Here is a 19643-nt window from a genome sequence, read left to right on the forward strand (position 1 = left end):
CCAGCGTTAGAAAAGTGCTCTTCAAAGAGCACATAAAACAATAAAAATCAAACAATAAAACACACAAAAATGGAAGTGAAGATCAACTAACAAGAACAAAACAGGCAAGCAGGAAAACTGAATTAGTGGGAATAAAAGATAAAAAAAACAAAAAAAAAAAACAATGGATGAGTCAATACCTAGAGCCAATGCAACACAATAAACCACCATAGTTAAAATAAAATCATAAATCCTATGTGATCCTTAGCTTTTACAGTTGATTCTTCCTTCATTTGTATCTTAAAGTGTCTCATTAGCCAGACTTCAAATATAATACAACCTCTTTGGCGGACTAATATTGTCTCTACATGTCACTGTACATATCTACTGTAATGCGACAACAGTAAAATTGACTATAGCACATAAAAGTGGATCTGGTAGTGCCATGGATCCAGTCCATACCAACAACAATAGCACACGTGTAGTGACGCATGTTGGCACGATGAGGTTTATGCCATAATTTTCATAAGTCACTTGAATATAGTGTAGGTATATTATTTGCAGATTCCTCTCAAGTCTAATACACTAGGCTACTCTACATATCAGACATACACTGAGATCATTCAGTTCAATCATCCTCTGGCAGAGGAGTTGTCCTTCACATCAGTGCTGAAAAGCAGGCATGGCTTCAGTTTCCTAAGGGCAGCAGGCCAGTTGTTTTAGTCTGCTGAGTCTAGCAGAGTCACTGTAGACCCGAGATCATTCTGATGTCTACATAGACCCAAAATTGAAAACCTTCATAGTTCTCCATTTTCCATATATAATTTATATGTACATATATAGTTACATGAGATTTTTAAGGCTTTTAAAAGGGTCATTCACTATTGCACAAACAAAGACACACGGAGAAATCGCAACTAGTTAGTCTAAAACTAAGTCTAATAGTGCTGAGAGGAGCAGCTGAGTGGGCGTGATCTCTCAGTATGGCTTACTTCCCTGTTTTACGAGGCTGGCTGGCTCCCTGGCCGCTATCAGCCAGTTTAGAGGCTGCAGCACTGCTCCTATTGCACAGATCCCTGATCTCCAGCAGGCCCTCCTCCAGGGCTTTGACGAACACAGCCGAGCTCGTCTCGGTGCTCTCCCGGAAACTGGACACGCAGAAGATGATGTGGTCTGCCTGCGGGTTGTAGCAGGCCCCATAGCCGTTGGGCACCACCGGGCCGTAGCAGCAGAACATTTCCAGTGTGGTAGGGACCTGAAAAGGGAGCGGGCCACAGCAGGGGTTAGATCAGTTCAGTTCAGCACGAGAGCAGCTGTGTTTGACTTAGTATTAGAGTAGATTCATTTGCTTTCCACCCAGGGAATTTGGCTTTCATTATTCGGGTATCTGTTTACATCCCACCACTAACAAGGGCTACTGCTGCAGTCCGACAGGTGTAGAGATGGAAATCTTTCATCTGGGCTCAGTGGTGCTCACACTCCTGCACTTTAAAGTGGTAATCTGTAAGATTCCTATTTTTGTAATTTTGCCGACATGCTAAGTGGTCACTGTTGTGGTGGTTTTATACTTTACCTCCCAGAGATCATCGGCCAGTCAAACTGTACTGCTAAGACTGGTAGATTGGTTTCCTTGGATCTCCTGTTGATTAAGTTACTGTTCTGTAACTGTTACTGTTCATGCTGTTACTGTTCATGCTAAATACTCGGATCTTGTTTCTACTGGAAATGTAAAATACATCACCTTCCATGTGCTTGAACATGAACTGTGTTCATAACATACAGCAGATCATTACTTTAACCTTATGAATTTGAGGAAATCACTGAAACAGCACAGACTGTATATATCTCTACCATCGGATTAAAAAATCTGAACCAGTATATGAGAATTGTTGCACATCATTTTAAGTGATAGCACAAGCATTCCTTGGTCAGTCAGACCACAGCTCTAGCTTTAGGAGTAAAGTTAAATGCAGATGATCTAGAGAATAAACGTAATGCTAAGCAGAGCATTAAGTCTGGCAAGGGTTCCAGTCAGTTACAGACTATAAGACCAAGTACACAGGCCTTAATGAAGACCCCTAACTCTGTGATAAACTCCTTTAATATTCTGATAAGCAATCAGCAGAATGTACCAAGCACACTAGAGCACACAAATCCACACTTTGTGATAAAAAATCATGAGGTGAGAGTCATGCGCCTCAAACAAAATGGCCACAGTGTTTTGCTTTAATTGGTGTTATGAATCATGTGAAGTTCTGGGGTGTTTGGAGTGCATTGTTACTGTAAGTCCAGAAGAAACCCACTGTCAGTGACCAGAGGCCAGTGACTTGTGTTTGTTTGAGAGGTTGTTAAGCAGCTACAGTACTGCCGGTAGTCGAGTTGTAAAAAAAAAAACAGGGGGGATGGTCAATTTTTTTGACTTGATGAAAAGTGAGGGTGGCAGTTTTACAGGGGGGGATGGTTTTGACCGGTTCTATTTCAGGGGGGATACCATCCACCCTCATCCCCCCTCAACTCGAGTACTGAATACTGCCCATTCCACTATCAGTGTAGAGCTACTGTAACAGCTTTAAAAAGCATGCTGCTGTCTCCATTTGCATCCATTCGATCCTCTAGCACCAGGAGGCCGCCCGTGCCCAGACACAGATGCTCTTTATTGACTAACGCTCAGCATTCAATAAAGCCCTGCCTTTGAAGTTGTTCGATGAGCTACACACACACCAAGAGACCGGTGTTTACGCTATCACCAACATGGCCTTCAAGTCCAGGAGTCTTATTTGGCACTCTCCAGGGGCGTACCTCATCACCACTCCTCCTGTCCCTACCTACTAAAAACTTTGTGCCAAACTCAGAATCTGCTTTTGGAAGAAACAACCACAGCAGAGTTGTTTTAGGAATAATTAGATGGTTGTAACTATAACCACTGAACAATTTATAACTAATGTAATTAATTTAAGCTGGAGAACTTCCACGTTTCTGATCCCCATCACTTCCCATACCCTTAAATGTAAAGGCAACACCAATATCATTTTATAAAATCTCACCAGTATGTGTATTTTCTGTTCAGTTGGGATGGATTTTGTACGTACAGCAGGAGAAACTGACAACTCCACTCCTCCCGCTCCCTCCGCTATATTCTCTATCCACCTGCAACAAGTTATTTCTCTTTCAGTCCCTATGGGAGAAGCTCTTTTTTTCCAGTGTCATCACAGCAGTTATTCTGAGACCGCACTGGTGTTCAACTTGATATGTTTCAGCTCCATAAATCTTTAGCAGTTTATTTTATTGCTTTTAACTCCATTTTGATTGTTTTTATTTTGAAATTTGCAACTTTTTGCCACTTCATTGGCCTGTTAACCTGCCATACCTGACTTTTCTGTGTATTTATTGACTTTTTATGTGTAATTGGTATTTGGTATTGTGTGTGAGAATACAGACAAACTCATAGCAATTATAGGATTTAGAGACTTGGCCGGCACTCTTGAAGTGATAGGATTAAGTCAAATGTGCAAACACCAACTTGTTGCTTCTCCAGGCAGAGAAAGTTTTAAGTCAGCGAGGTGCAGATAGAAAATATTTAGCAATAACTCAAACGCAAAATTAATGCCAGTGAAATTAAATTAAATTAAATTAAATTAATTAATTAAATGCCAATTAATGTGTAAATACGACGGGATCATAGCTTACCTGACTGGTAGAGAGGATGAACTGATTACTTTTCACATATGTCTCATCAGAGAAGATTTCTGGCTTCCCCATGTTGAGCTCCTTTGCAATCTCACGAAGCCCGAGGAGGTGATTGTCTATTGCCATCCCTGTAATAGCCTGAAAAACAATCCATTATGTTTCTTTCCTTTGTTTTGTTTGTTTTCTTAGCTCAGATTCAGCTGAAGCCTTTCCAATATTGATTTTAATCAAAGACTGTATGTATTGGTAAGAATGGGTTTTAAAAATGTTCGGCTATTTGCCCATCAGCTCAGTAACATCTCTATCAGTTCACATTCAGATTCTGGTTATGTTTATTCAAGGCCAATAAAATGTCCACCCCTGGTAAGAGATACTCACTGCAACTGTGTAATCTGTCTGGGCTTTGATTGCATCCCAGAATCTTTTCATTTTTTCTGAATCCTATAAAAGAAGCAAGAAACAATATAAAGAAAAACACTGTTAGGCTTTAAACATTTATACAAGGAGAGGCAGTGGTAGAGCCACCAACCCTTTCTATTTTGCTAGATGTTAAGTCTTCTGGGAGATCATCTGTTAGTTGGAGAGGGGAGACTGGACTTGGTGTGAGGAGGTGGCCAGTAGCACCTGTTTCATCTAAGCAGGCCAGATGAACAGTAATATGGGAGTTGTTCAGTGATTGGGGCCAAAGTGAGAAAAATGACTCACGGTGAAAATGGCCTTCTCATCCGTCATGGACTTCACAAAAGCCAGGGCCTCAGGGGTGGCTGAGCGGATGTTGTCTACCCGACCCTCTTGGAAACGCCGAATAGAGGCACTCTCGTAAGTGGACACAAGCCTTCCATTACATCTAAGCACACACAAAAATTATTTCTAGGTTTCCACACAGCTGTTTAGCTGAATAAACTCCATGAAATAAGTGTTTTATTCACAAACCATGTAACATAGAATACTTGCTAATGCTAATGAGCAAGAGCTTTTTTCACAGCCTTTTAGAAATATTGACAATCTATGTACTCTACCTGTAAAATGCAAGTTGTAAGGCAACTTGTATAAATGCATCTGGACTCATCTTCTGTTTCTTGATGAATTCTTTCCCATAGAATTTGAACTTGTATGCGTCCATGTCAAGATTATTCACCAGTCTGGAAGAGAAACCACAGTGGGTTATGAGATCTGATATTTTGTTTGTGTAAAAATTCGAAATAATCACTGGGTGTGTATGTTTGTGTTGCTCTTGCCGTTGGAGCCTTCCTGTCGAGGCGGCTAAGAGTCCTTGGATGTGCGAGTTACATTTCCAGAGCAGCCTTCTTGGTGGAGGAAGATCTGCGATGCTGCTGGACCTCGTCAACTTGGAGGGGCTCGTTGTTCTGTTCACAACAACGTTCATGTCACTTTTACCATTTCTTTCAAGAGCACTGACTGCAAAACAAGAGGTGAAATGCTGACTTACAGGTATTTCATGAGATATTCAGAACACTGCACCAGGACTATCCCCTCGAATGGCGAATGCTCACACACCACTCCACATACCCCGTCCATTCCTACAACAAACTGAGAGAGAGTTGATTACCTAATGGATCAAAGTCTCCATTTTGTGCCATTAGCAGAGGACTGCAGTGCCATTAGAGTGGTCCTACCTGCATTGGCTTGTCATACCAGCGGTTCGCCCCATTCTTCTCCCGGCCTCCCCCATGTAGCATCAGCAGGGCCCGATTGGTATCACTGGGCTCCAACCCACTGGGCTCATCCAGACACACCACAAACAGACAGCTCTCTATCACCTCCAAAGACTTCCTGTTGGTCGGGTCTGGACAGGGAAGTGCGGGAGACCTGTTTAGCTCATGCTGATATATAGTTAGATATTTTTCGTGTTATACTCTGAGTTTGACATGTTTGACATGAGACCTTTTATTAGGACATCTCTGGCTTGCGCCCATTCCGTTCTCCCGTCGGATGTCAGAACACCAAAAGGAGGGAGTCTCTCTTCAGCATTCTCTGCCATTTTCACAATTTTTTCCAGCTGGGATAAAATCTCCATCTCGTTGAGCTGCTTGTTCTTTGCGACAACATCCAGCACAAAAAACTAGTGGCCGGAAAAAAGAAACAACAACACAGATCAGAAAAGGCTGTTCTGTCATTTAGTCTTGTGTATACGAGGTTATTATAACTGTGGTACAATACAGCTGAGAGAACACAAGTACCATTAATAATGGCGGGGGTTATCCATGGCTTTGTTCCTATGGCTATCTAAAACATGGCTCCTCTGCTGCAATCAGTTCAACATGCGACTCAAGGCTCTCAGACAAAGTGGCAGATTCAATCAAGTGTAATTTAGTTAGTGGTCTGTGTCTCCATAGGGATGGGCCCTTATGTGCCACAGATTGATAGTTCCCAGAAACATGTCCAGGTGAACCCTCCTGCAGCGCCCTCTGGCATGTGTTACAGGTCTAACAGTAATGCTCTTAGGTGTTTCTTGTTCAGACTGAAATCTTAATGTTGTGCCTGCTTTCTCATACAAAGATGCGTAGATGCAATCACCCTTTCAATCAATCAGTCAGTCCCAGAAATAAAAAATAAATAAACATTAGGACACAGATATGAGGATTCATTGAGCTGGAGTTCTGCATCAGTTTATCACAGTTGTGAAAGCATAGTGTGTAATTTCTGCACCAGAAAAACTGAGGTCTAATCCTGACTGAGCAAATTTAGCACCAAAGGAGTCACTTGATCACCTTTTGTTCCTGATTTGGTCTGCAAGAGTAGCAGCTATGTTCAGAGGATTTGTTACACTAGATAATGTGATTCCTTTCATCCGCTATTCTACTGGAGTTTGAATACTGAAACTGTGCTAAACTGTTACCATTCTAGGCATTGTAAAATTAGTCATAGTTTATGGTCCTTCTGCTAAACTAACGACACCTTTCATAACAAACCACCCACTGATTCAACAGAAGTGCATATCTGACACCGTGGACCTGCAGCCTTTGTTACCGTGCAACTTGGACTGAGGTCAGTTATGTCTTTTGATGTCTTTAATTGTAATACAACATGTTCAAAGATGACACTTCGGGCCAGAGTGGACATTAAAATGGACTTTTTAGCCAGGTATTCAGACTTTATCTTGGAAATCTCATGTTCATGTTCTGATTATTATGTCTTTTATATTCACTTTCAGTTGTGCCACTGTGGACTGGATGCTTTCATTAGCTGGAACTATGTCGCCCTATGAATAGCCTCCTCAGCAACCAGCGTCCTGACCTGGTTCTTGCATGCCACAATGATGTGCTCTGCCTCAGAGGAGGCCGCATTGGTCTGGACCTTCAGCGTGTCTCTCTTTAGTCCCGGCAAGCGGTAGGAGGTGAAGAGGCGGTAGTACTGCTCCATGCACAGGGGCGTCCCAGCCAGCTGGCCCCGAGCATAATCCACTGGCAGTGCCCGCCTGATAGCAGTGGAGACATAATGATCCATGTCAAATGAACTCTGAAGACTCATCTGGCGTCTTTTTAAGACAACAAAGTCCTCAATGGCTTCATGCTTTTTGGGCTGGAGAAATGATCAAGCTGAAGCTGAAATGCAGGTAATCCATTACATTTACAGTACAGGCAGGTTCAACTTACGTATCAATGAGAGCCTTATATTGCAGTGCTCCTGCGATGAGGCGGGCAGCAAATCTTCAGAGAGCAAAAGACAAAATAGAAAAGGGCACTGGGTTGGCAAAGGACAAAACATGAAAGGGCATAGTACTGGCTATAAAACGTAAAAAACATTATAGCTAGTTATAACCTTTTTTTATACACTATACAAATTTTAATGAGCATATAAGCAGTGGGCCAACCAGTGATCATGATTGCACACACATATTTCAGTGGAGCGGAGGTAATCACATTGAGGTAAATTACAAAGATACAGTGGGTGAGCTCTGTGTGTGTGTATGTGTATGACAGAAAGAGCGAAAGCGTGTGTGTGTGTGTGTGTGTGTGTGTGAGAGAGAGAGAGAGAGAGAGAGAGAGAGAGAGAGTAGGCGGTGTGGGCAAATAGGGAAAACACAGAGCCCTGTCAGGTCCTGTGTTGTATGTCATTTGTCTTGGTGTTATTACGTCCAAACCCAGATCAATACAGAGGAGGCGGCCTCAGCGCACCACACCCCTAAATGAGGCCTGACTAGCAGTCTCTACGGAGAGCTTGGCCCTGTCACTCCCAATCTAATAAGTGGCCCTGTCAGTAGATTACCAGCTGCTTGGGGTGCTCTGGAAACATTCACTTAGTGCGCCGCGAACCGACAAAAGCTAATGGTGAGTTACAGGGCTGGACGGACTGGTGTAATGTCTGGTGGACCACAGCTCATTTAATAATGAGCAGAGATTTAGCCAAGAGATGACGCTGGTGGACAGTGATTCTCTCCATGTCTGTAATTCTGATCTTAATCTGGGCCCACGCTTGCTGAAAAAAAAATCATAAACCTCTCAGCAGCTACAGAATTTAATGTTGTGTGCATTTTGAACTGGATGGGTGATGGGTGATGAAGCATTGTGGCTCGGAAACTAGAATTTATAATGTTGGGATGTGGCAGCACATGTCATTTAGTGGATGATTTCACTGAAAGTGCCTCAGAATTGTGTTATTAGTGTTATAGTGGTCACAGGAAGACTCCTATCTCCTGCTTGCATTAAAAAAAAAAAAAAAAAAAAAAAAAAAAAAAAATCCACCCTTTGATACTCTTATGCTGTTTTGACATTAACCTGTGACGTTCAGTACATCCCAAGACTTATTTTGTGATGCCTATTTCTGTTACTGATTTCCTGCATTTCCCAAAAAGCCTTTAGATAAAACGTAGAAAACAGGTATGAACTTGTCACACTCAGCTGCTGGTTACAGAAGCACTGACAGTGATAGCAGAGTGAGAGTTTTTCCAAGATGAGAATAAGTGAGAGTCATCCCTTTACTCAAAATGCAACGTGTCTCATGGCTGCATTGCATTCTGGTTTATTGAGGCTGCTGTCAGTGGTGGTCTTTCTGTATGATTGTTGGATGTTGGTGCAAAACAGTGAGTCCAGAAAGACGCCTTTGCTCTTTGATTCTGAGGGACTGAAACCAACCCCTCACCTTTAGCACTGATGTTTCAGATAGTTGTAAAACTTCCTGTCGTTAAACTCCAGTTTAGCTGCACTGAAAATATCTTGATGTAATGTGACGGTGAGATATGTTTGGCTGCTCATCCACAGGAATAAGAAAATTACACCATCAAACGACAAATGAATGGTAAAGGTCACTACATATAGTTGCTTTTTTTTAAAACAATGTTAAAGTGGTTAAGGGTGACCTTTCTTATAATGCCACATTCTTCCCATTGACCTGCAGTATGCAAGACTGTGTTGTTTAACAGTGGCAGCTCCTGTCTAATTCATCCTCATTGGACAGCCTCATCATGGATTCTGGTGTGTTACAGCTCACAAGTCTTAGAGGGAGGGAAAATAAAGCTTACACACCCTGCATACAAAAGTTAAAGTATGAGCTTTAACAGAAGTAAATGTGCAGCACATACCTGAGGGCATCTTTATGATCGCTGAACGTCTGCTTGGGAAACACCATGACAGGACTGGAGTTGACTGGTAGGGCCAACCTGTTGTTCAGATACATATCCTCAAGCCAATAGTCATAGACCTGGGAAGCACAAAGACGTATTCTTCAAATGCTGAAGACTTAACACACTTGCTTTGTTGAACTTTCTGCACTCAACTCGTCACTTTGCAAGATTCAACCTCTGGTCAATGAAGTGCAAAACCATTAGAGTGCATCACTGCCAGATGAAAAGGAGTGTGGGTGAGAGCCGATGTGAGAGTGGGGGTGTGATAGATTTCACTGAGCGGCATGAATTGTGGTCTGACTGATCACCCGAGTGCTTGAGGAGAGATTGAAGCGACAAATGACAAGTGGAGGCTCAAATAAATCTATATTGCCAGTTGTTTCACTTTTTGTCACATCTTTTATAAATGGGTTTTACAATACTTTTTAAAAAAAAAAATATTATCTTGATTGCATCATAATGGAGACTAAAGTTGAGGAAATGGGGTTTTCATTTTTGTACTTAACAGAGCAGAAAAAGGGATATATTTCAAAAAAATGCTATTAACCATTTAAAAACATCAACAAAACACCATTAATAGCACACAATCAAAACCGGTTGCACTTGTTTAATAAATTAACAGGTATCTTACATTTAAAGACTGGGCCCGCTTTAGAGATAGCCTGACTGAATTAAGTTTAGTACTAGCTCTTTATCTCTTTACAAACACTTTACAGCTCTAAACAGCTTTTATTTGTTCAGAAAGTTTATTCTTGCAGTCCCGATGGGCATGTTTTTTTTAAAGTGTGTTTTGTCCATAGGCCTTAAAGAGGAGCCAAATTCATGTTCCTTTCCACCTTTTTCTAGTTCCTTCACTTTGTTTGTAAGGTGAGGTAACACTGGCAGTTTTTTCTCAGAATTTACCCAGTTGGTTGTTTTGTCCCTCCTCTCGAGCAGTTTCTTCTGGAGAAACTCCCCGGTGCCTTCAGGAGCCCCGAACTTCTCCACGATGGCCTTTGTCTTCTGAAAGTGCTCATCCTTCACCAGGTGTTGAACACACCTGAGGTACAAGTCGAGGGTTTGCTTCAGCGGTGGCACAGGCACCTTGGGCAAGGCCTGGTGTCATAAAAACCATAGACTGGTATAAACACCAATAAGGAGTCATGAAAGGACCACAGCTATTCAGCATTTGAATATATTTTCCATGTTTTGGCGTCATTATTCATTAGTTAGAGGGCTAAAGGGGTAATTTCCCCCAGATCTTTTCTTTAATGATTATATTATTATAGAGCCTTAGTTAATAATTCATTGTAAATGCTTGAAGATATATTTGAGAATAAATTCCAAAGCCTCGTGGGACCTAAAAATGCCCTTCTTGTTAAGGAAAGAAAATGCAAATTGATTGTCTTCCCTGCATCCCTGATGTTTGATCATTTGCATGCTCGCACTGGTAGTTAATATTGTCCAGTACGCTGGAATTGATTAAATAAGTTGTCTAGTTGTGGGTTCATGGACTTTATGGGGACTGTGCAGAAATGTCTGGAGGGTATTTGTTCAGTGCACAGCAGTTTATGCAGCAACATAGAAGATATTTCCTTGGGAAAAAAATACAATAGAAATTGTGTGTAAATTGATTTGGTCAGCCAAATCCCCATTTAGAAGAAGGGATGAGTGGAAGTTCAGTACCAACCAGCCAAACCTCACAACACATAATGGTGAACTCCAACATTACTAGATGATGTATGCAGTAAAGTTAGCTAGACACTTAAATCTTAATTATGCTGCTGGTGATGGTTAATTTTTGCCCCTAGCGGTCGGTCGCTACAAGGGAGACAAACTGAGCCCCTGAACTTCAGCACCATGGACAGCAGCACCGCCCGGTTGAAAACTCGACTAAAGAATAAGTAGACAAAATGTGTGCTGGAGATGATATATAAAATGTAACAAAAACATTTATCCACTGAGAAAACGGTTTGAGTTTCTCATACCTGGCTGTCTGTGTGACCTTTAGATGTCTCTTTGTCCAGTATGGGCATCCTGGCATTCCAGTTCAGTCCAGTCCAGTGAGGGAAAAATAATGTGGAAACCCTCTGGAGTTGGTGTGAGTCAGCCTTACCTGCACAAAGCATGTTGAAATATTTGAGGTGGGATAAAAACAACACAAAACTGACTGGAATTCAAAATTAGACCAACAGAGAAATGAAATTTTGTAGTAGCCTATCAAACTCAAGCACTAGTTGACGTCCATTTTTCATGATCTGAAATCCTAATGGAATTTCCTGCATGTCCTTTCGAGTCCTGTCGCCCATCACTGCTAAAAATGTCCAACTTTAAAAGTCTCATGTTATTCTCCTAATCTTTTTTTTTTTTTTTTTTTTAATCTACCACTGATGTTTGATAGTTTTATGTTTCCAATGCAACTTCACTTTTCTTACCATAATAAGTGACAACATGTAATTGATACATCCAAGAATAAGAAATCACTGTGTTAGTTGATTCAATGACTTTCTTAAAAAACAGATTTCCATTGAAAGCTAGTGAAATTATCTCACCAAGTGGTATACTTTTAATATTTATTCAAAGAAAAAAAAAGACTGACTCAATCGTTAACTGACTTTTTAAGAGGGATATTTTATTGCAGTGCGCCAAGTTTACGCTCAATGAATAGGATATCTATTTTCTTTAATTTCTCATAAGAGGAAAAAGGGGTGATCTTACCTGGTAAATGTAGAGAGGAGGTCAAAGAGGCGTGTGGAAGATCACATTGCCTCCCACGTCCATTCCACTAAATCCCATATTGAAGTGTATCTCCGTTTACGCTCCCACGTCCCCACGCCTCGCCATAAGGCTGTGCCTCCACATTAAAGCGCGCCTTGGAAAAGATGCTGAAGGTGTTTGCGTCTACCTACCCCCTTGAGGCAAGAAACTCCTCCCATCGAAATCTATTCGCGGAACATATTATCTGACAGCTTGCGTCCCCCTCCCTGTCCACCTCTGTTAAAAAAAAAAAAAAAAAAAAAAAAAAGTATGTAAGTCGGGTTTTGGTTTGTCCTGCGCTTTCTCTGGAGTTTGACAGCCTGGTCACAGAGAATATGGGTCACACTTTTGCGCCTAAACGTACTTCAAAACTGTTGCCGTGGCTTTGCAGTTGTGTTTTCCAGCACCGTCAATCACTTGGATCCGTTCATTAAGCTTTTTATTTTTCATGTTGACATCCTGTGCATATGCGCGCTCCGTGTCTTATTCGCGCGCGCGTGTGTGTACTAAGTGGTTCTGCATTTTCCGTGTGTGTATGGGGATCAACTGTGCAGGTATAAGTGTGTGCGTGTGCGTGTGTGTTTGTGCGTGACAGTGAGACACAGAGAAAGAGTCTCGTTTTGTTTGTGGAAATTAAAGGTGTGAATGACACTGGAATTTACTCGGTCTCAATCCCCGTCAGCGCTATATTTCTTGGTTTGTTTTAGGAACTTAAAACAATGATCGTAATTTACAGAATATAAAGTTACCTGACTAAAATCTTTTCTCCTATTTTTCCCCGGTTTTATTCTAGTGTTTCTTGAGGTGCTAGATGCCAACTTAAAAAGCTTTTATGACCTTATTTCGTTATTATATTCGTCATTATAACGAAAATAAATTCAGCTCATGTTTTATTTGATTGATGTGAAACGTGAATAACAATGAAATGACTCCTCTCACACGGATCCAAACAGAGATTTATTAAAACGACAATTGATAAATGAATACATGTTTGCTCAGTTTAAGGAGACTGACTTCATTAGGCTACATTTTGACAACAAAATGTTTCGGCACACGCGCGTACGCACACACACACGCACACACACACGCACGCACAAGCACGCTCACACAAACTTTGCAGAGGTCCACGTATAATTTAACAATTTACATAGTGCATATCCACATATGTACAAAAGCAATTCATTATGATACAGTTCATTTCAAACAACATAAACTTCTAAAATAAAACAACAGGCCCAATAAATATGCTTTTACAAAATTAAAATCCACAAAATTTCGAAGAACCAGAAATGAAAATTTGGCCTTTGATGTGCAAGTAAAAAAAGTTTCATCAAAGACTAAAAATATAGGCTATTTTTTGTGGGGGAAAATGTGCTGTTGATAGTTGGTCCCTTATTTATATTTTCAGCATAATCTTTTACGTACATTTATCTATTTACCTTTTTACAATACTCTGTTATGCACACATATTCAACAGTAGCTGATAGATCTCTCACAAAACTCCAATTATATGTCCATGACAAACGCTACATATAGACTTATTCAACACAATGAAATTACAGTCAAAGAAAAAAAAAAAGAAACTTTGGAAAACAGGTCACACCATCATGATTTTGGTGACTGGGTGTTTATATTGCACATCAGTACTTACATAAAAGTTTAAATGACTATATCTCTTGTGCTTCCTCTCCAGTCTCTCTCACGGAATGTATCGGGAGGGGAGCGGTCAGAGTTTAGGTGGACTAAGTGTACTCTGGACCGGACGACTCGTCTGAGAAGGATCGCTGTGCTCTGAACGGGTCGAACCCATTTTCGTCTACAGGCAGGCAATTCCCTGCCGAGCTATAGCCCTTCTTCTTACCTTTCCTCTCCTCCATCTTGATAGTATCGTACAGCCCCTGTGGTGCTTCCTCTAACAGGTTATCCCTCTCTGAGTAGGACGGTTTCATTTGGCACACGTTGCGCAGCAGCAGCAGAGCCGGTGCGTAAAGCACATTGACGAGGCCCATACCCAGATTGAGTTGCACAAAACCGAGATTGTGCACTATCTGACCGGCTACTATAGGACCCATGGCATATGCAACTGAATAGGAAATATCCGCTATAGCATAAACACTACCATACACAGAAACGTGACGCACGTCAACCAAAAAGGCAAGCGTCGGCAGGAGGGCAGTGTCTACCAGGGCGATGCCAAAACATATGCCGCACAACGGGGCAATGAGCTGGCCAAATGTTTTGCACGCTGGAACTGTGCAGGAGCTTGCCCCTATTATAACCATACCCAAAGCTCCATAGAACCACTGCAAATTTGGATTCTGGGCTGCCAATTTAACTGTAATGTAAACGCCTAGAACATGAGGAAAGAAGGCGGGAAGCCAGGTCAGTCCCATCTCCCACTTTGACGAGTGCATGGTGGTCTCCATCCAGTTGGCTATGGTCGGCTCTAGAAAGGCCAAGGGGATGTTGCACACTGTCAGCGCCCCGGCCACCACAGCTATGTACGGGTCAATCATGAGTCTGTAAATGGGGGTGCCGACTGGCATGTTCTCTCTAGTCCTGTTGGTGAACGGCTTGATCACAGTCAGCAGCAGAAAGCCGTCCGCCAGGCAAATGGTGGCAAGCACGATGAAGGGCACCCTTTTGCCCGCAAACTCGTACAGGACACCCCCGAAGGGAGGCGCCACCAGGCTCCCGAAAGAGATGAACGCCAGCGCAATGCCAAGCGCCTTGCTTCTCTCTGCCTCTTCGGTGTATTTGTCAGCTATCATCGCGATTCCAGAGGTGTCTGCAAAAGCCGATCCCAGACCCTGTAAACTTCTGGCTGCAAAAAGCGTCCCGTAGTTCTCCGCAAAAGCAAATATGCAGGTGGATACGAACATGACAGTCAGTCCAATTAATAGAGGGATGTCATATCCAACCCTGTCTATAAAAGTTCCCGACAGGGGGTTGACTAACAGCTGCAAGATTGCTTTAGATGCAAAAAGTACTCCTATTTGGACGTCTAAATTGTCCTTGTTGCTTTTGGCTTGGTTTGTGCTGTTGGCGGAGGTGTTAGAGTGTATGACTACGTGGACGTGCTCTGACTGCTCACTCTCCAGATCAGCAAGGTAATCTGGAATAATTGGCACGATTACCATGTACAGCATATTGTCTAGCAGGAGAGCCACGCAAACAATCACTAGAATGATCCGTCTCTGCTGGTGAGGATCCCTCATCGCAGTGCCAAACTGCTTGGTTCTTTCGCCCATCTCGGACAGTTTTACGGCGGCTGATTTGGCCAGCCCGGAGGATCCCCCTTCTGTTTCCATGATGTGCTTTTATTGTTTTTCGATGCAAAATTGCAATTGTGCTTCTCCTGTCTTCTACCGAGTTTCAGCACCTCAGATGACACATTGATGTTTTCTCTACATTGATGTGATGCTCCCCGTTCTCACCTCGCCAGTGCGTGAAGGGAGAGGCGCAGAGGAACTTGGCTGCTTCATCGGTGGAGATGGGTTTCCTCAGCTTCCTCAACTTGTCCTCGCTTCAGCCACATCCGATGTTGTTTCATGATCTCCCGAGAAGTGACGTGGTGAAATCGTCGATTTTCTGCACCGTGCAGAGGCTTCGGTTACTAATCTTACATGGCAAAGTTTGTTTGGAGCAATTTGGCTACTTGTTTATAACACCTAGGATACCTAAAGTCTCTGATCCCGGTGTTCATTCCTCCTATCACCTGTGGCACTTTGCGCTCAGCTCTGAGACCACGGACGGCTTCGTGGCCATTGGAGCACATTAACCCGCAGGTTTGGCGATATTTTAGTCCTTTTTTTCTCTTCTTTTTCACCGAGAGCTGTGACGCATCACCAGCTTGCCCCCAAGTGGATCCCTTCGCCAGTTGCGTCCTTTATGTTAATTTCCAACCATGGCAGCAATCACTTTAACCAATAAGAGCCAGTGAGCGCCATCACGACTCTTGTACACGAGTGTGGAAAAAAAAATCTACCTCCTACTGCCCAGTGTGTGACTCTTGGCTTTTGCACTGGAAAAGATGATAACAGAAAAAAATGTATCAACATTATAATAATTTCTATAGAATACGCATATGCAGAGGTGATATGCCTGTGATTATACACCATTTCAGAGAAATAAGTTTAAAGACCCGATGTTACTTTTAGGATACAATGCAAATATCACATAAACACGCAGATGCACATCTGTATACACTGTAGGGAGCTAAACCCTTCATGTGTCTTTACGTGTGTATTACAGCGAGAGGACTGAAAGTTTAAAGTACTATAAAGAAGGACAACGATAGCCTACTGTAAAGTCATTGTGATGCATTGGAAGTCCTTACAGGAAAACAGTGCTGTTTTGTTAGGACTGTAATGGGTTAGTGAGTAAATAAATAAGTGTAGTAAATGAAGTATTCTAGCCAGTTTCAAGTATTCGTCAACAGAGTATTCCCTGAAAATATTATAATTTACTTCTTTAAATTGTACTGGAATATCCAAAGCACTATTTCCTAGCCATAGACGTGCAAACGACCTTGTGGAGTTGGAGGCATTTCAGCACCAAACTGCGGTGGACAGCTCCCCTTATCAGAGACAGACATGAGAAGCTGGACAGTTCATCTGTCACTTTTCATGATTCCACGGTTAAAACGTAGCAAGGGTAGGACAAAAAAAAAAAAAAAAGAGAAGATTTTTTTTTAAATTACTATTTTTTGTCATAACCAGATCACATGTATTAGTGAAACGCTTTTACATCCAGCTTCAGCTCTCTGTCCTGCCAAACAGCGCCGAAAACCTAGAAGAACCTTTTAAATTCTAGCACAAGACAGTGGCGACACCTTGTGACGAGTTTGTGCAAGTACATCCAGTCACTTTAAAGCCCTATCCAGTGATAGCATATAGGCCGGTGAACTTCCTTACGTCTTTATAATCTTGTTGATGGTATGCCTCCTCAAAATGACCATTTAGTACTTCTGAGGCTTTTCTTGTGGATTCATTTCTGTTTAAAATCAGCTAAATGTTTTGGGCCTAAAAACAGGATACTTAGCAGGATATTATGTCGGTTTATGGGCATGGGTTCATGATTCCCTTCATCCATTTTTTCCTCTTAAGGCTTATTATACGTGCCCACTAGAGGGGGCCGATGACTCATGAATAGCAAATAAGGGCCTTTTTCGAGGAGAGGTTTATTAGGAGAGGCTATTCTCACCACCACCACCACCACCACCACCACCACCACCACAATAATAATAATAATAATAATAATTCCATTCATGTCCAGACTGTATAATTTGCATATTTCTTTATGATCTTGCTAGTAAGTGCAATGCAGATTGCACTACAGTGATTAGTGTTAGTAATAATACTAGCAAACATTATCATTTTTGGTACAAGATAGATAAACAGACCTTTATTGTCATTGCAACAACTACAACAAAATTGGACGACAATCTTTCAGTGCTAAAAAAAACAAAAAACAAAAAAACAGCATTATTAAGTAGTGAGTTAAAAAAGTAGTGATTAAAAAAAGATATATAGATTCACATACACACAAAAACAAAACAATCATACAGTATATTGTATTAGGTGTTTACATATATTAAGATTACTGGAATGGGAAAAAAACAACAACAACAACAATGTACTGGTCAGGCAGTAATGCCAATATTTGCAGTAATCCTATGTAAATATTGGCGTTTTCCAGTATTTGCAGAGGATTACAGGATGCAGTAAAGGTAGTTCAGATGACCACATTAACTGCACATGAACAGGAGGATCAGCACATTGTAGACAGCAACAGCCTGGCGTCACTAATGAGAGTGGCTCAGCACAGCCACTCCATAAATTAAACCCTTTTTATATTGCAGTGCCACAGCACAGCCGTGCTGCTCTTCTTTGATCATCATACTGACTCACGAGAGTGACTCTGCACTTCCAGGAGCCAAAGAGATGTGACTGTGTGGATAATCTACACTAACTCGCTCACTCTAGTAACCTGACAGCAGGGTGACAAAATCAGCTGTAATCCAGGGTGTGACTTTGCTGTCTGCGTTGAGATACAGCAGCGGCATAGCCTCTGTTGTGAAGAGGATATATGCCAATGATTTCATGAACTTAACTGGAAGGAAGGCTGCCTAAAGGCCACTGACGTAAATATAATCTAATCCAGATTATACCCCAGTGCTAATCCTTTAAACATGATCTCAAGAAAAATATACCATGGAGATGGCACATCCCATGACACAGTTTGCATTTGAATAGAATAAACAGTAATGATGGTGGCATTACTGATGAACAAAAACATTTTCTTTGAGTATCTCACGTTAAACCTGTCTCCTTCCACCTATCAGCTGCTTTTGCCTGTGAACGGTAATGTGTAATGTAGGATTAACTCTGACCTTTATTCTTTTCTGATAAGTATCTTGCGCCTTTGGCCTGGGTGTTCTTTAACATAAACAAGTTGACTGGACATGTATATAATTGTGGTCAACGAAAAATCGAGAAAAAAAACATCCAACATTGCACTTATTAGGGCAATCCAAGGTCAATCATTAACTGAAGGTCACCAAGTGCAACCTGCTAATCAAATATTTTTGGTTGCTCTGAGGAAAATGCACACCTTCAGGGATTTTCACACTGCACTTTAAAAAGGACTTTGCTCATTATTCATGTCACTATGATCTGTTATGCACTGTTTTTCTTGCAATTCTTGCTGTAACTCAACAACTGATCACATGAACTTAAACAGATCATCCATGGGCTTAAGATAACGCACTCTTCAATCGTAATCCTCTTTTTAGAGGTCCACATGAATTTTATATTTGTGTAGAAATCTAATCCAGGTGCAGATAATAGGATTTAAACACTGCAATACATGACGCACAGGCTAAGAGTTGCAGTATGGTGAGGCTGTAATGATTGGAAGTATGTAGGAAGAAGTTCTGTGAAAACAAAGGCTGCTGACTTTCAGGCTTTTTGTCATTGTCAAGGTGACGGTGTATTATTCCAGAAATCCAAATCATAATGTGTTTGTAATATCAGAATCTGACAGAATCTGATTAAATAAATCCTGGTGGGTCTGAACATGCCACATGTGCATATCCATGTGTCATGGGACTGCTGCATGTGCCTTTGCTGCTGCACTGCATGAGATTGTTAGCCTATAGAGATCACAGATTTTTTGCAACATCTGTTTGTGACTAGCAGTGGCAGATTGGCACATGTATCATTACTGCACATGCACAGGCAGAGCCATTTTCACCTCACCTTGTGGTTGGCAATCTAAATCCTTACTACTCTATAAATGAAAAGGCTTGGACTCAGATAGATTTAGTCGCCTTTGTAATGCGGGGGAAGGAAGCTGAACACTGGGCTATATATGTCTCTGTAAAGCAGTTCCTCTTTCTTCTTTTGTTGATGGTTCTATGAACAGCTCTGGTAATTGAATTAGATCACTAGTTCACACACACACAGAGGCTTGTGATGCTTGTATTCACAGCACAGCACCCTTTGTCCCAGCCAACAGGACAGCCTTTTTCTAAGAAGTCTTTACTAATCTGTTGGATTTCACTCCTCAGCCTGTCCTGAAAACCAGCAGAATATCAGTCCAGGTGGGTAAAGTACAACCGAATGTAGAGGAAGCTACATCATTACAGCTAATT

General features: G+C 41.7%; 2 protein-coding genes across 2 annotated transcripts; both read right to left on the reverse strand.

The window, feature by feature from the left end:
• Positions 1–218: 218 nt before the first annotated feature.
• On the reverse strand, positions 219–12042 carry chatb (choline O-acetyltransferase b). Its single transcript, XM_030077312.1, has 15 exons — positions 11948–12042; positions 11218–11345; positions 10154–10345; positions 9209–9327; positions 7284–7337; positions 6925–7105; positions 5572–5749; positions 5304–5473; positions 5117–5217; positions 4905–5033; positions 4686–4808; positions 4372–4513; positions 4045–4107; positions 3667–3804; positions 219–1234 (listed from the first exon to the last, which is right to left on the reverse strand). Exons 2-15 carry the CDS (start codon positions 11263–11265, stop codon positions 968–970), a joined length of 1905 nt encoding a protein of 634 aa, XP_029933172.1. The 5' UTR covers positions 11266–11345; positions 11948–12042; the 3' UTR covers positions 219–967.
• Positions 12043–12930: 888 nt separating this feature from the next.
• slc18a3b (solute carrier family 18 member 3b) lies at positions 12931–15776 on the reverse strand. The gene has a single exon (XM_030077308.1). The coding sequence runs from the start codon at positions 15295–15297 to the stop codon at positions 13729–13731; it is 1569 nt and encodes a 522-aa protein (XP_029933168.1). The 5' UTR covers positions 15298–15776; the 3' UTR covers positions 12931–13728.
• Between the last annotated feature and the right edge of the window lie 3867 nt (positions 15777–19643).

This window comes from Myripristis murdjan, chromosome 19 (genome assembly GCF_902150065.1).
Source record: "Myripristis murdjan chromosome 19, fMyrMur1.1, whole genome shotgun sequence".
Taxonomy (NCBI): domain Eukaryota; kingdom Metazoa; phylum Chordata; class Actinopteri; order Holocentriformes; family Holocentridae; genus Myripristis; species Myripristis murdjan.